The sequence below is a fragment of the Erithacus rubecula genome (genome assembly GCF_903797595.1).
Source record: "Erithacus rubecula genome assembly, chromosome: 1".
NCBI classification, from domain to species: Eukaryota; Metazoa; Chordata; class Aves; order Passeriformes; family Muscicapidae; genus Erithacus; species Erithacus rubecula.
The window spans coordinates 41,326,991-41,341,996 of NC_136658.1; the positions used below are offsets into that span (position 1 = coordinate 41,326,991).

At 39.8% G+C, this 15,006-nt stretch overlaps 1 protein-coding gene across 1 annotated transcript in view; it reads left to right on the top strand.

The window, feature by feature from the left end:
- Positions 1-15,006, top strand: part of DDX10 (DEAD-box helicase 10) — a 156,274-nt gene that overhangs the window by 138,830 nt on the left and 2,438 nt on the right. The window contains exon 17 of the mRNA XM_079298709.1: positions 7,083-7,216. Within this exon, the coding sequence (XP_079154835.1) occupies positions 7,083-7,216 (134 nt within the window). The remainder of the gene's footprint in view (positions 1-7,082; positions 7,217-15,006) is intronic.

Below are 15,006 nucleotides of genomic sequence, written 5' to 3' on the forward strand. Positions count from 1 at the left end.
AGGTGATACTGAAGAAAAAAGTTGGAGGTGCTTGGCTACTTTCTTTCACAGCCATTCTGTGTATCACTGCTTTCTCTCACTTCAGCCTATGCCCTAGGATTGCCATGGTACTTTCTGGTGCTTATCTAAATCCTGCCTAATTCTCCGTTTGTCCTTGTATTAACCACAGATGACAAATGTGCTCTCTCCTTCCTGAAGTTTCTCCTCTAGGCTCTACCTTTACCAGCATTCCCCAAGCCTGCAGCACATACATTATTACATTTTACTCAATTCCTCAAGTAACACTAACTCAGCAATTATTCTTAATTTGGGTTGGATTTTTGCTTTGAAGTAGCTTTACATTATTTTAGACCTGAAAATTTGTTTCTTTCAATTAGTTGGCCTAGAAGATCTTGCCTCACATAAATCTTTCATCTTCTTTATACTTGTCATTTTTGAGACATGCCTGTCATATTTTTTCATGTAGATAAAATTGTTATCAGGGGATATTATAATTTTCTGTCTGCTGGTGGATGGCTGCCAGTCTACTCCAGAATCTTTTTCAGTTTCCTCATTCAGGTTCCCCATTGCAGCAATGCTTTTGGAAATACCAGAGGGCAGGTCTCTCTGCTGTGTCATGCCCGTGGCTCAAATCTTCCCCAGGCAGCTTGCTTCCTTGTCATTCATCAGTCTGGATTCATCTGTTCTCTTGTGGCTTCTACTTAGCCCTTATACTTTTGCCAGCAGTTGTCTTTTGCAAAATGTTGTAGAAAGAGATTCATGGCTTAAGAAGGTGAGTTCAACAGCAACAAGAGCAATTAATAATAAATGACCCTGTAATTCTGCAGCATCAGCCAGTGCTTTCTGATTTACTGGTTATTTGTTTTGAAATTTGAACAAATATGAAACTCTGGCAGCTGCTACATAGATCTGGAACAAAGGCACACAAGGTGTTGTTTTCACAGCAAGCAATTGAGTCAGTGCCATGAGCAGCAATGCCTCTTCTGTGTTTCTGTTCCTCGGTTCATGTTGAACCACCAGAAGGAGTTAAAATAACTTTCACTGCCTGGAATTAATTTGATTCATATTTTTCTCTCTGTAAATATGCTGTTTTATATGCGTATTTTGTACAAGCATTTAGAGTACGTGACTTAAGCAGTACAGTGAAAACATAAAAATCGTGTAGTTGGACAAGCACTTAATGCCAGTGTAGCTCTTTGTTGTGTACTGAATACAAATCACTTGCTCCAAGAAAAGAGCAGAACTAACCAGTTTACAGAATTACGTGACTTAAAAGGCTTCTCTTGTGATTATTTCATGTCAGTGCTGCTGTTGATCTGTTCCTTTTTGAAAACTGCCCATTGCTAAGCAGAGTGATCCCTGCCTGCAGTCTCTGCTGAGAGCAGTGGTGGTGGTGGGACACTGCTGTGTCACACTGGGGTGCAGTTCCCTCAGGCTTGTGCAAAAGTGCTGGGAAGTGATACAGAGAAGATTCTCTCGTGTAGGTACCGTTTCTGTGGACATATGCCAAGGTTCCCTGGAGAAGATGGATGTGTTGAAGTGTTTGAACACAGATAGTGCTTTGGAGAATTGCTTTCTGTATTTGAGCTGACAGCCAAGACTGCTGTGAACCTGAAAGTGGAGAGAAAGGAGGAGTGTAAAGATAGTCCAAGGGTTATGTGTTGAGAGTATAAGTTCAAAGACAGTGTTCTGCACTGTAGTTTTCTAGTTGAGCTTTTGCTGGATTTTTTGGTTTGTTTGGGGTTTTTTTGGGGTTTTTTTTTTTTTTGGTTTTTTTTTTTTTTTTTTTTTGATAGGGCCATAGACTTTTGGACAAGTGTTGGCATGTTTAATTGTCTTAAACTTCAGTAATTTCTTTTTACTCTACTACTTTGCACAACATAATGTGTTTCAGTGTGTATTTTGCTTCTAATGCTACCTACCTAGTAACTTAGTTTCTTTTCTGTTTTATTTTCATCTCTATAGCATGAATTACTTTTAAGGTAACAGTATAGTTGTTTTATCCTGGTACTAGTCTTCCCCATTGCTAAAATCTAATTGACAATTGTGGCTAATAACAACTTGAAGAAACTTGTCTTTGCGATAAGTATTCTGCATGGGTGGTAGAAGAACAAATCAGAAATGGAGAAGTGTAAGGTCTAGTTCTGAAACATATCCATTCTGATTGAAATCCAAATGCATTAAGACAAAAGTTCTTTGAGTAGCTTTAGAACTTATTGCCAATTTCTATGAGTTTTGTGTTTTCAGTGCTTCTGAACTGTGTTTGTGGCAGGAGCCATTTCCAGCACAAATTGCTTTGCTATAGTTACACAGAAATTTGAATGTCAGAATATATGCATCAATGTCCACTAGTTTGGAACACTGGCTTACCCATTCACTGACCATAAAATGCGGGGCATTTAGGAAAGCCAAGAAAGAAAATTAAGTATTCTCATGTGCATTATGTGAGAGTGCTGATAGAAGTAAGGTTCTGCTGGCTGAACGAGGCATACTGCATTGTTTGAGATCTCAGATGGCTTAAAAGAAACAAAAAATGACTGAATGAAATTGAACCTTGATGTGACTGCTGGTGATTGGGAACGGTGAATGAATAAAGATGAAACTAGGAGTTACCTGTCCCTTCTAGTGAAAACCAAGAATTAAATTCTCAGAAGTGGTGTAAAAACCACTCCTTCCAGAGCCCAAAGGTCAGTGAGATCATCTTAGTGCAAGGATTGTGTCTGGCTGACTAACCCCAGCTTTTGGCTGCTGGCCTTTCTAGCCAGAGCCATGGAACACTGATGGTCTTTAGATGGCATAGAGGGGATCTGTGAGTTTGGCATGGCTTGGACAGCTCTGTGTGTGTCAGACTGTGTGTAGTTTGCTCCGCTGGCTCAGTTTTCAGTACAGGCTAAGGCTTTTGTCTTGATCTTCAAATCAACTGTTGGATCAAACACCCTAGCAACATCAAAGATTGTATTCCATTTTTAAAATGCCAGAATAGCTGTGGGGCAATGTAGATGCTGAAATATCAGAGCAATCATTCATCAGATGGGGATAGTGTGTTAGGTTGTGGTACAGGCTATGGAAAAAACCGAAACCTGCAAGATGATCAGGTGAATACAGAGAAAGATGTTTTAAAGGAAACACTATAAAACCTCTCTGTATATGTAAATGGCTTCCATCATAAACATGATGCAAAAGCAACTTCTGTTTTCATCTAAAAATAATTGTTGAAAGAAGAAAATTAAGAAAATATGGAATGCTGTCAGATATTACAAGATAATTTATCTTTAAATATCCACTTACATGAGCTATAACATGCTAAACTTTTAAAAGCTGTGTTAGCTGTATTGGGTAATCTCCTAGCAGTATTTAGAACTTACCTTTTCTTGGCATTACAGTTCCAGGCACCACTTATTGGGAGAGGCCATAGTAGCAAAAACTAAAAGGAGGCATAGATCAAAAATGTCTGAGGATTGTGTTAGTGTGATGGACTCAAATTAAGTATGATCAAATCATAAACAAACCTTAGGAGTTTTGTTTCCAGCTAATTGAAAATATTCTCCCACTGTGCTTTGTAAAGTACTATGGACAGAACTGATAGTGCCTAAGCAATTATTTCTGCCCTCTCAACCTGGTTGCTAGAAATTAATAAATTGCTTAAAGGGTTGAACATCAAAAGTGCAACTCTAGACAATTTAATTGGAGGAAAAAAAATCTTATTAAATTAGATATAAATTGAATACCACAGTAAATACATATTTTAGAAATGAATCTTGGTAAATACAATATTTTTCTATGTACATGGTGTTTTTTTCAGTTCCCCTTTTTTTTCTTCTTCTGATGATAGTAGATAATTGCCACCTGACTTCCTATTGCCTGGTAGAAACGAGACATCATTCTGGTGTTTTTTGAACATTCAAGTCCCTTGGTGTCTAAGGTACATAACTTTCTTCATTTTAAGTTTCTGTTAGCCTGCCTAACTCATTTGCTGGAGCTCCATCAACTATTCAGGCCTCTTTAACACTGGAGGAAGTTGTCATTACATCTTGTAACAGACAGAAGTTTAATTGGAGGTATTCTGTTGATAAACATGGCACAAGCTCTAGAGGAGCCTGTCCTGTGTCATGGGGTGCATGTTTTCAAAATTACTGCAGTAAGGTCCAATGGGATTGTTGACTTGGTACAATGTAGAATATTAAAGGCAACAAGGTTTCCAAAACTTCCAGCACAGAAATTTTTCTGAATTTTTCTAAAATGTTGAGTTTGTATGAGAAGACCCTCTTCTACAGAGGGACACTGTGTGAATGCAAAAATGTTTGCATCTCAGTGTCCTGTTTAAACTGAAAATCTTTATGCAAGTTTCTGTGGAACTAGAATTACAAAATAAATGGGCAGGTGTGGTACAAAGAGAGAACTTGTCATCCCTGAGCAGAGTAAAAAGATGATTGCCACCCAATTCAGTTCTTGTGGCCAGCCTGATTTGATGTCTTTGATGTCAAGCATGGCAAGTTTCCTTCCATGGTTGAGCTTCACAATAAATACACACTCCATAGTGTTTTATTCCATTGTAGCCAGCCTTAGACATAAAGTACAGGCCATCAAAATCTCTTCTAATCACTTTTGATGGCAATTGCCTTAGGACAAGTCTAGTCCTGAGTCTGTAAATTGCATCCTAGTTGTGTCTGAAGAACTTTTACACATGTCATTTTGAACTATGACTTTACTTCTTTTCTCTAGCTCTTGTGGTGAGAAATGTGAAGTCACAAGATTTCTTCTTTCTAACTGGCTGATCAAAATTCTGAGTGAGAGGGAAAGAATAATGAGTTTCTGTTGTTCAGCTGTGGATGATGAATGTTCCTGCTCAGGTTCTTAACATTTTCAGGGTCTTGGAAATATTTTAATGAATATGTAAGCAGTGATACTTATAAGAAATACAACCTCATGATTTGTGATGAGTGAAAGAGGCCTCTTTGCCAATTATTTCTTTTGCTATAGCAAGTATTATGATTAACACTTCTCTGCATATTTTCTGTTGGAAAAAAATGAATGTGTAATTAAAGGGAGGGTTTGGTCTGTGTGTCATAATGGAGAACATGAATGAGCAGCCCAAGTTTTGAAAGATGATTGCCAATAAATGTTAGTGTTACAGAACTCTATTGTGTGATGTCACACATACATATTAAAAAATACATTGTTCTATACAACAGCTTTGAATGCTACTTCTCTTTTTCTTTTTCAATATAAGATTTGATATGCACCAGCTGTATTGAAAGAATAGGTGTAATTGGAAGGACAAGTAAAGTGCAAATATTTAATGTTGTAAGAAATTAAAATAAGCTATAATTTAATGCAGAACGATTTTCAAATAAAAAAATCATTAGCAAAAAGGTGACCTTCAAAATAGTTTTCTCTGGAGTTAGTAATACTCTCTAATATTGTACTAAGAGAGATGAGGTTGAAGATTTTTTTTCTAAGCAGAAACACCTGCAAAAGCAAAACCAGTTTTCTTGTGAAGTGGTACTTGAAGTTCCTGAGAATCAACATGCTTTTCTGTTGGTGATTGTTACCTTGGGGAGCTTATGGTGCTAAAGAGTCTGACAATCCTTTTAGTCATTTTATACACCCAGCTATATAATTACTTTTACTGATATTTAAAGTAGTAAAGAACAAAATATGTGTTCAGTACGTTTTCTTTTGCCTGCTGATTGCAAATTTGGTTTTTGTGCCTTTCTTCTACTTGTTTTCAGTACACTGCAGAAGTGTCAATGGTCAAGCAAGAATGGACTCTTGCAGTGGTTACTAATCTTACTCTTCACCAGCTCATTTCCTTTCACTCACTCTATATGCAGATCTAAGAGAGACCATTGGTGTGGTTTCTGTTTGGCTTTATTTATTTATTTTTATTGCAAGAAGGTATGTGCACATAGAGTGTTCTTTAAAAACTTGGTGATAGAAATGGTGAAAAATCAAAACAAAAATTGACTTTAAATATATAATGATGTGAAGTTATTCATAGAGTAAAAGATCATTTAAATGAGTACTGTTTTAGAAACTCAGCTGTGTGCATGTTGATTAGATATATAAATAAAAGGTAGCAGTGTCTTTAATTATAATTTCTTGGAATTTGTTTTTGCTTTCCAGCATAAATATGCATGGATCTAGGGTTCACATTGCTTAGAAATGCCTGTAAGCTTTCTGTCTGCATTTCTGTGTGCATATACAGTTGTATGTGCCTTCCACTCTAACTGGTTTCTTTGTGCCTACTAGCAAAAATTTGCAAAAGTGGTGTCGTCAGTTCAGGATTAAGTGAAGCAGAACCTGTATCTGCAAAATTAGTTATCTTTTTTTATATTATCCAGTACTTTTATGGAGCAGCATCTTCTGTACACTGTTTGTTAAGGCATTAGTGAGGCTCTGCTGCACCCTGGGGAAATTTGCCAATGTCATCAGCCCATCCTGACATGTGCTGTGGGGATGGAGGGAAGCTGAGTCCCAGAGAGGAGGGATGAGGGGATCTGGGAGAATGCCTGAAGAACACGTATCTCTTGCAGAGGATGGTTGAAACTCCCTTAGAGCAGTTAATTCAGCTTAAGCAGCTTTTTGGTTTTTAACTGCAAGGACACCCAGATGAGTTTTAAATCAGACTATTTCATTAAATTCACCTACAGCAGTGATTTATGTGTCCACATTTGAGTATCTCTTTCCCAGTATGTTTCTGAGGAACTGTAAAGCTGCATATTACTTAGACAGTTGCTCTCAGATGGCTGTTGATTAGTTGCTGGCCAGATCTCTCCTAGATTTTGTAGATTTAAGATTATATATTGGAAAGTAGAATTTGAACATAAATCCTTGTGCTTCCTTTTTTAATAATGTTTCTTCAACCTTTAACAAACAGCCTTGGAAGAGAGTACTGATGATGACAGAAATGATTCTCTTTTCCTGGCTATAATACTGGTAGTGTTTGACTGCATTTGGGGGCAGTGGTTTTTGTTACAGCCTCCCTGTTAATGGGGTTGTAACACGGGGACAGGGGGCAATGGGGACAAGTAAATGGAGTTGTTTGCTTGTCTTGTAACTCTGCATTTGTCACCTCACAGGCTGAAGAGGAAACAGTGGCCTTTCTTGCTCACAGTGGAAGTGAAGATGAGTTTGATCCAAGCGCTCTCCCAGATCCCGATAAATACAAAGACTCTGATGTAGAGCAAGATTCAGAAAGTGAAGACAACTATAGGTATGCACTGTCTTCCATGTTCATTTTAAAATTATGTTTTTTATAAACAGTTTTATTTGCATGTTAGGAATTCATCTTGCGGTCCTCCTCTTTCTCATGGGACCTGCTATTTAAAAGTTTGTATGTTAAATGCTTGAACAGAAATCTGAGCTAAAGGCTATTATTTTCTCTTGTGAAGTTGTATAAGAATATTTTTTTGAGTCAGTATTGAAAGGATCTCAGTGAGACTCTTTCACATGCAAAAACCCTCTCTGGATGACCAATGCCCACCAAAGCCACTCTATCACTGACCTCAGCTGGGCAGGGGACAGAAAATATAGTGAACAGCTCAAGGGATGAGATAACACCAGGAGAGATTCCTCAGTAGCTGCTGTCATGGGTGAAGCAGACTTGACTTGTGAAAAAATGAATTTATTTATTACCAATCTCATGACAGTAGGGTAATGAGAAATAAACCCAGATCTTAAAACACCTTCTCTCCACATCTCTCTTCTTACCAGGATTAACTTACAATTTTTTTCTGCCTCCTCATCCTCAGCAGCACAGAAGGGTGGGGAATGGAGGTTGCAGTCAGTTGATCACATGTTGTTTCTGCCACTCCTTTCTCCTCAGAGGAGGATCCTTTCCCTGCTCCCATGGGGGGGGGTCTCTCTCACAAGGGGCTTCCCCACAATCTTCTTCAATTCTTTCCTGTGGGCTGCAATTCTTCATGAACTATTCCAGTGTGGCTCCCTTCCATGGCACGCAGTCATCCAGGAACGGGTTCCTCCAGTGTGGACTCGACTCCTGCCAGCAAACATGAACGTGCTCCAGCATGGACTCCTCTCTCCAGGGGCCACAGGTCCTGCCAGGAGTCTGCTCCAGCATGGGCTTCCCTAGGGATCACAGCCCTCTGGGGCTCCATGGGCTGCAGGGACACAGCTGCCTCACGGCGGGCTGCACCATGGGCTGCAGGGGAATCTCTGCTCTGACACCTGGGGCACCTCCTGCCCTTCCTTCTGCACTGACCTTGGCCTCCTGCACTGGTGTCTGCAGGGCTCTTCCTATCACTTATTCTCACTGCTCTTCCTGGGAGTTTTTGCACAGTTTTTTCTCCTTTTCTTAACTATGCTATCCCAGATGCATTCCCACTATCACTGATGGCCTCAGTCTTGGCCAGTGGTGAGTCTGTCCTGTTTCAGAAATGCATTTCTCTTCTGTCACATTGCAGGTTCTTTTGTGTGGTAGGAAAAGGGTTGAAGTAATTTAAGGATTTGATGATGACTTTGTGCTGTAGTAAATAAATTCATGCATGGTAAAACTTGCTAAGTTCTAAGAGTCAGTGTTGTTCACACTCTTCAAGACTCAAGTGAAGTGGACTCTGAGTAGAAGCAAATATTAAATAATAAATTAAATTAATTCAAAACAGCATTTATAATTGTATGAACCAGAAGAATTTGTTTCATGTAGTTTAATAGGGTGGGAATGAGGATCTGTAGTTGATGCTAACATACTGTGGGAAGGTGAAGGATTCCATATGAAGTCCTGTGTGGTTCACCACAAAAAGAAGGCCACTTGTGTGTTTCTGACAAACAATGTATCATGTAACAGATAGATAAGGATGTTCTTGACACTTAAACAGGAGCATAGATGTCTAAGTTCATAAAGCTTTTGCACATCTGAATCAGATGAATGGGGTTAGATTGTCCTTACCCATGTGCCACTGGGTGTTGTAGAGTCAGTATGCAGGACTGGGTGTGGGACATGTATTTAAGGACTAGATAGCCCTAATTTAACAGGCTGGTGGCCATGTCCCCTGGAGCCTATTCACCACTGAATGTCAATAGAACTGACAAGCATGGGGAAAAGCACTGCTTTTTCTGAGCAGCAGTAAATCACTCCTTCTTTGTGTGAGGGGGAGGATGTATTCATACATCACATTTTGTATTGATCCTTTCCTCAGAATGTCAGCTAGACTCAAGATTAGCTGTGCTTTAAGAATAAAAATTGACAGAGATGGACACATTTTTGGCAGTGGTAGTAAGTGCAGACTTTTGTTGCATCAGTGGCTGATCTGGCCCCCCTAGAATCAGGTCATGTGCTCTTAAGGAGAGCAAGGACTCAGAGAAACTCAAGGTCTTTGGTCATTTTCCCTTCCTGTGGAGTAGATTAGGAAAGAAAGAACATACACCAAAGGAATCCAGGGAGATTTCCTTTAGTGTATCTCTAGACATACCTACACTGAGCATCAAAGCTGCCTTTGATGCTGGAGAACAGACCACTAACATGTGAAAAATGTGTTTTCATCAACACTACTTACTGGAAACAGTCCTTGGCCTGTCCTACTGCACCAAAATGCTGAGACATTGCCCAGAGAGCTTTTGCTGGCACATCCAAAGTCGCAGTAGCTGTGGACAATCACGTGCCAGTACTTGTGCCTGCACTGTGGCCAAATCCATTTAGCCTGTAACAACATGACTGATACTCCCTGGGCAGCACAGGATTATCCATCACATGCTGCACTGTCACTGGAGTCATTAATGGTGCTGCCTTCCAACACACCCTGCTCAGGCACCCTTAGAAATGTAAAGGCTGTTTGCAGCTGCTCCAAAGGCAGCTTTGATGCACAGTTTGTCTGGTGAGGTGCTCTGAGCTTTTGAGCAGGCTATTGAGAAAGAGCAAGATACAGTGAAGGAATTTAATTTGAGGCTGTTAAATCAACACTCATGCTTCATGCAACTCTCTTAGAATTGCTGTTGAATTGTGTGATGAGTTGCTTTTGAGGATGGGAAATATCGACGTAATGATTTTAACAAAAACAAATCAGCTGAGAGTAGCAGACAGTAAAATTGGGCTTTGAGATTAGAAAACACAGCTCTATTCTGTTTTGTATTTCCAAAATGCAGAGATTTTGCTCTAAGAGTTGGATTAAAATAGAAATACGTTAAGCTATTCTAGCTTCTTTTTGCTTTAATGGGGGGAAAAGTGCTTCTAGAAGGGGTAATTCATAGTGAGTATGAGACCTGGGTGTCTTCCTTCAAGAGTCTTTAAAAACAGATCCTCTGTCCATTGTTTCAGAAGTCAAAACCATTGTTAATTTTCTCTCTGTCCTCCCACAGATTTTTTTTTTTAACTGGGGGAACTGTACAAATCAGGAATTAAATTTGACTTAGCATAAAAATTCCCTTCCAGCCATACCTCTACAAGCAGAGTAATTAATGACTTCAAGCATGTAATATGAGATGAATTTTTGTATATCTAGCAACATTCATCATATTTGGTTTAAGGCTATCAAATGTAAATTGTTAATGAGGTGAAAAATCTAAGCATATAGAACAGGGTGAAAGGAAAATCAGCTGGATTTCTTAAATATTCATTTTGCAGTCAGATTGAGTTTTTGGTATTTCTAATTCCTCAACCTCTTTAAATAAAAATGTTGAGGAAGAGCAAATTCCGATTGACCTCATCATTATCTTCTTTAAATCTTTAATGGGTGTGACTGATGACATTAACTCCTGGAGCAGCATGAAGAAGAATTTGGACATGAGGGCAAATATCTTTGTTCTGGTACTGTTTTGTTTGTGACTTTATGGACAGTCACCAGGTGACAGGTGTGCAAGTTAGTAGTCTGTGCTACTTTGTTGTGTGCCTTCCATTATTTATGAAAATTATAGACAAATTACAGTTTCTTACACCAAGATGCTCATGTTGACCTGCTAAGTTTTAGGTCATTCTTGATGAGGCTGACATTATATTGTCTTTTGAGACGATTTATCAGCAAATCATCTTCTAAAATGGATTATTCAGGTCTTATCTTTGACTTTGCAAAGGGCAGAACTTCATGTTGTGATGGCCAGAAAAACGCCATAGGAGAGACATTATAAAAGGTCTAAGTTTAAAAGCCTTGGTCATTTTGATTAGCTGCAAAATTGGACATCGAGGTATTGAATTGCTCTTGATAGAGGCTTATGCATTCCATTTTAGAGGGGTTCTGATTTATATCAGTGGAATGGCCAGTAAGGGAATCGTACAATCATTTAAGGTGAAAAGGACCTTTAACATCGAAGCATTGACTCTGCACTGCCAAGTCCCACTAAAACATGTCCTTGAGTGTCACACGTACAAGTCTTTTAAATACCTCCAGGAATGGTGACTTCATCACCTCCCTGGGAATCCTGTTCCAGGGTTTGACAGCAAGCCTTTCAGTCAATAAATATTTTATAGCATCCAATCTAAACCTCTACTGGTGCAACTTTATGCCATTTCTTCTTGTCACTTATCACCTGGGAGAAGAGGCTGACCCCCCTCCGGCTCCCCCTCCTTCCAGGCAGCTGCAGAGTGGTGGGTCCCCCCTGAGCCTCCTTTTCTCCAGGCTGAACACCCCCAGCTCCCTCAGCTGCTCCTCACAGCACTTGTGCTCCAGACCCTTCCCCAGCTCCGTGTCCCTTCTCTGGACACGCTCCAGCCCCTCAGTGTCTTTCTGGCAGTGAGGGGCCCAGAGCTGAGCACAGCATTGGAGCTGTGGCCTCAGCAGTGCCCAGGGCAGGGGGACGGTCACTGCCCTGCTCCTGCTGCCACACCACTGCTGGCCCAGGCCAGGATGCCACTGGCCTTCTTGGACACACCCTGGACCATGTTTAGTCACTACTGACCATCCCTCCCGGGCTCTTTTCTGCTGGACAGCTTTTCAGCCACTTCCCTCAGCCTGTAGCACTGACTGAGGTTGTTGTGACTCAAGTGTAGGACCCAGTCTTGGCCTTGTTGAACCTCCTAGAGGTGGTCTTGGCCCACTGATCCAGCCTGTCCAAGTCTAGAAAAAAACACAGCACAATATGTTTTAATTACCATTTTTATGTGCTGGAGCATTCTGACAGCAAGTAAGGAAGAAGCTGCACTGGGCTTTATGGAAGGGACTGCAGTAATTAATCTTCATTAGGATTGCTGCCATGGCCTTGTGAATTAAAATTTATTACATGGAAAAAGTTTTGGGCACAGCATGTTTGATTAGCAAAATGCCAATATATATGGGATAAATTATTCCTAACTTTCTGGACTGTATTTTACTAGCATATTCATTCATTATTCCCATACATTTCTTTGGGAAAGAGCTTGTGTACTTTATCGTAGCCTGGAAACTTGACTCATGACCTGTAGTTCAGTGTCAAGGGTGGTTTGTTTCCAGAGGAATGCTGATAAACCTATGCTCCAAAGCATTCTCTGATAAATGGTAAGTGAAGTAGAGCCTGTCTAGAGATCTTGCCAGGACCATGTTGTTTAACAGCTACTTGGCTGTGTGACTGCACGTTTCAAATTGCTGATTCTCAAGCATTTAAAATCTAAATCTCGCACCTTGTTAAGGCATTGCTTAAAGCCCAGAACACAGATAAATACTGACAATTAAAGATTTCTTTTTTTCTCTGGCATTACCTGAAAACATACTTGTGAGTTTATTTTGCAGTAGTTTAAAATTAAAGTTTCTTGGTCTATAGCAATCAGAGTCATAGTTCCTGTTTCCCAGATGCCATTCTGGTGTTTGTTTTAGGGACAGGATTCATAAACTGTACTTTAACGTTTGAGTAATATTTTCTACCAAATTATAGCATATTACTTAGGCATTACAGCTGTGCAAATGGTGGCCACAGAAATTACTGTGCCTGTTCAGAAGTTGGCTGTTGGTAGCTCCTCACCTGTGTAAACACCAAGTAATTCCTTTCAGACAGCATAGGTTGTTCAGGCTGCTGAAAAGCTAAATTTCACTAGATGAAAGATAAGGTACAAGGTAAAAGGAAGGAATTGCAAACCACATGCACATGCCACTTTTGAAATGTTATTAGTAGAAGACAAAAAGATGCACTGGCCTTGGTTTGGATCTGAATTGGGGATTACTTTCTGAGTTGTTCTCCTAGAAAAATAATTTGCTTTAGCATAACTTTTTTGGCTATTTATGAACATTAGCTGGTAGTACATCAGTTTATGTGTTTGTGAGGAATGAGGGACCATTTATGTCCATGGGAAATTATGGAAAGACTGTCTCTGTGGGTGGCAGGCCTTCAGTAAATGGAGACTGAGGAGGAATTCATTTGACAGTGCAGAAGTATATTCCCATGTAGCTGCTTTTGCACACTCAGTCCTTTCACGTGTGGAGCTGAGAGTTTGCCTATTACAGCTCCTCCAAAGAGCTTTCTGTCCATACAACTAAGGAAAAGTGCCCTGAATGAGCACAGGGTATTTCTGAGCATGGTGATGCCACACATTTTTAATCTCCCTTTTAAAATTGCCACTATCACCTTTTTGTAAAAGCTACAACTCTGACTGCTACTTCAGAGTAGTACAGCCCCTTTCCACACCACCCAAACCATGCTGGTAAAAATCCATCCTGGAGGAACAGGGATGGGGGTTGGACTTGCAAATATCCCTTTCTACCCAAATCATACTGTGGACAGTCAGTCTGTCTTTCTTCTGCATCTCAAAATTAGGAACACCTTATTCACATTTCATGTGATTCCCTGTTAACCTTCCAAAGCTGTTGTTACCAAATACTGTTTTGCATCTACTTTTTGTGCATCATGAAAACACCACTATTTAGCTCTCTTCATTGCTTGTTGGTTTTGCTGCTGCTTCCCGTGTTATACATTGCTCTTTATTCACCTCCCCAGTTCACAGCCCAGCTGGGGTCAAATTAGTATGGAAATACACTTGCCTGTGTGTAGATGCATCTTCTGTTTACACTGCTGCTCAAGTTGCACAATCCATCAGTAATAGTAAGAAGCAGCTTGACTCAGCAGAATCATCCCACAAAACTTATGATGAGAATTAATCATAATTGTGTTGATGTGCTTTTGTTTGTGGAAAAAAATTGAGGAATCTTACAGTTCAGTTCCTTGTGAATGTGTTTTATATTTAAATATTTTACCTTATAGATATCTAGGCCTATGGGCCTCTGAAACTCCAAAAGTAGTTATAAATTTTGGTGTTTAAAGTCTGCTATTTCATAGCTAGCAGGTACAAATCCATAGCTTGTGAGGTTTCTGCAGTGTTTTAATTGCTAAGATGTTTTTAACTAATGTCCTAAGTGAAGCATTAGTCAATTATGAATGCAAACCAGGCTTCAGAGTCCTTTCAAAGACTGGAAATAATTGGCTCTTTTGCAAACAAACTAAAATGTTTTTACTTAATGAGGCCTTTCTTGTGCTTTTAAAGTGAACACCTACAGTCTGTCCTGATCAAAGTGAACACCATGAAACTCCAGCCCAGACCCACACTATCCACTTGGAAAACTGAGAATTCTTTATGCTTCAGTACATTTTCATATACTGTCAGTATAGCTCCAGCATTTATAGAATACCTTAAGCCCTACAGAGAGAAGAAATATGAGAGTCCTTTTCCCAGAAAAGGCATAAAAAAATGTTGGTAGTGAGCCCTGAAAAGCCGCCCCCATGCAAATGACAGCTCAAAGCCAGCAAAGTTGCTATATCCTGTGAATTATAGGAAGAGTGAGTATTTGGAGCAGTCATCATCTATTCATGGAATCACTGAATATTTTCAGTTGGAAGGGACTGGATCATCTAGGTCCAGCAGTCTCTGCCATGGGCAGAGACACCTTTCACTAGACAGCATTTCTTTACTATTTATTTACTTGGGTAGGCAGGGAAGAACAATATAAAGGTAAGGTATTTAATTTCCCTTAATTGTGGAAATTCAGGGTGTTTCTTAGAGGAATTCCCTCCCTCCTCTAGGCTGTTATGAGTAGGCAGGAGGTGGCACCATTTTTCAATGAAAGGTGGGATGAGCCAGAGAGGGAGGCAGGTCAT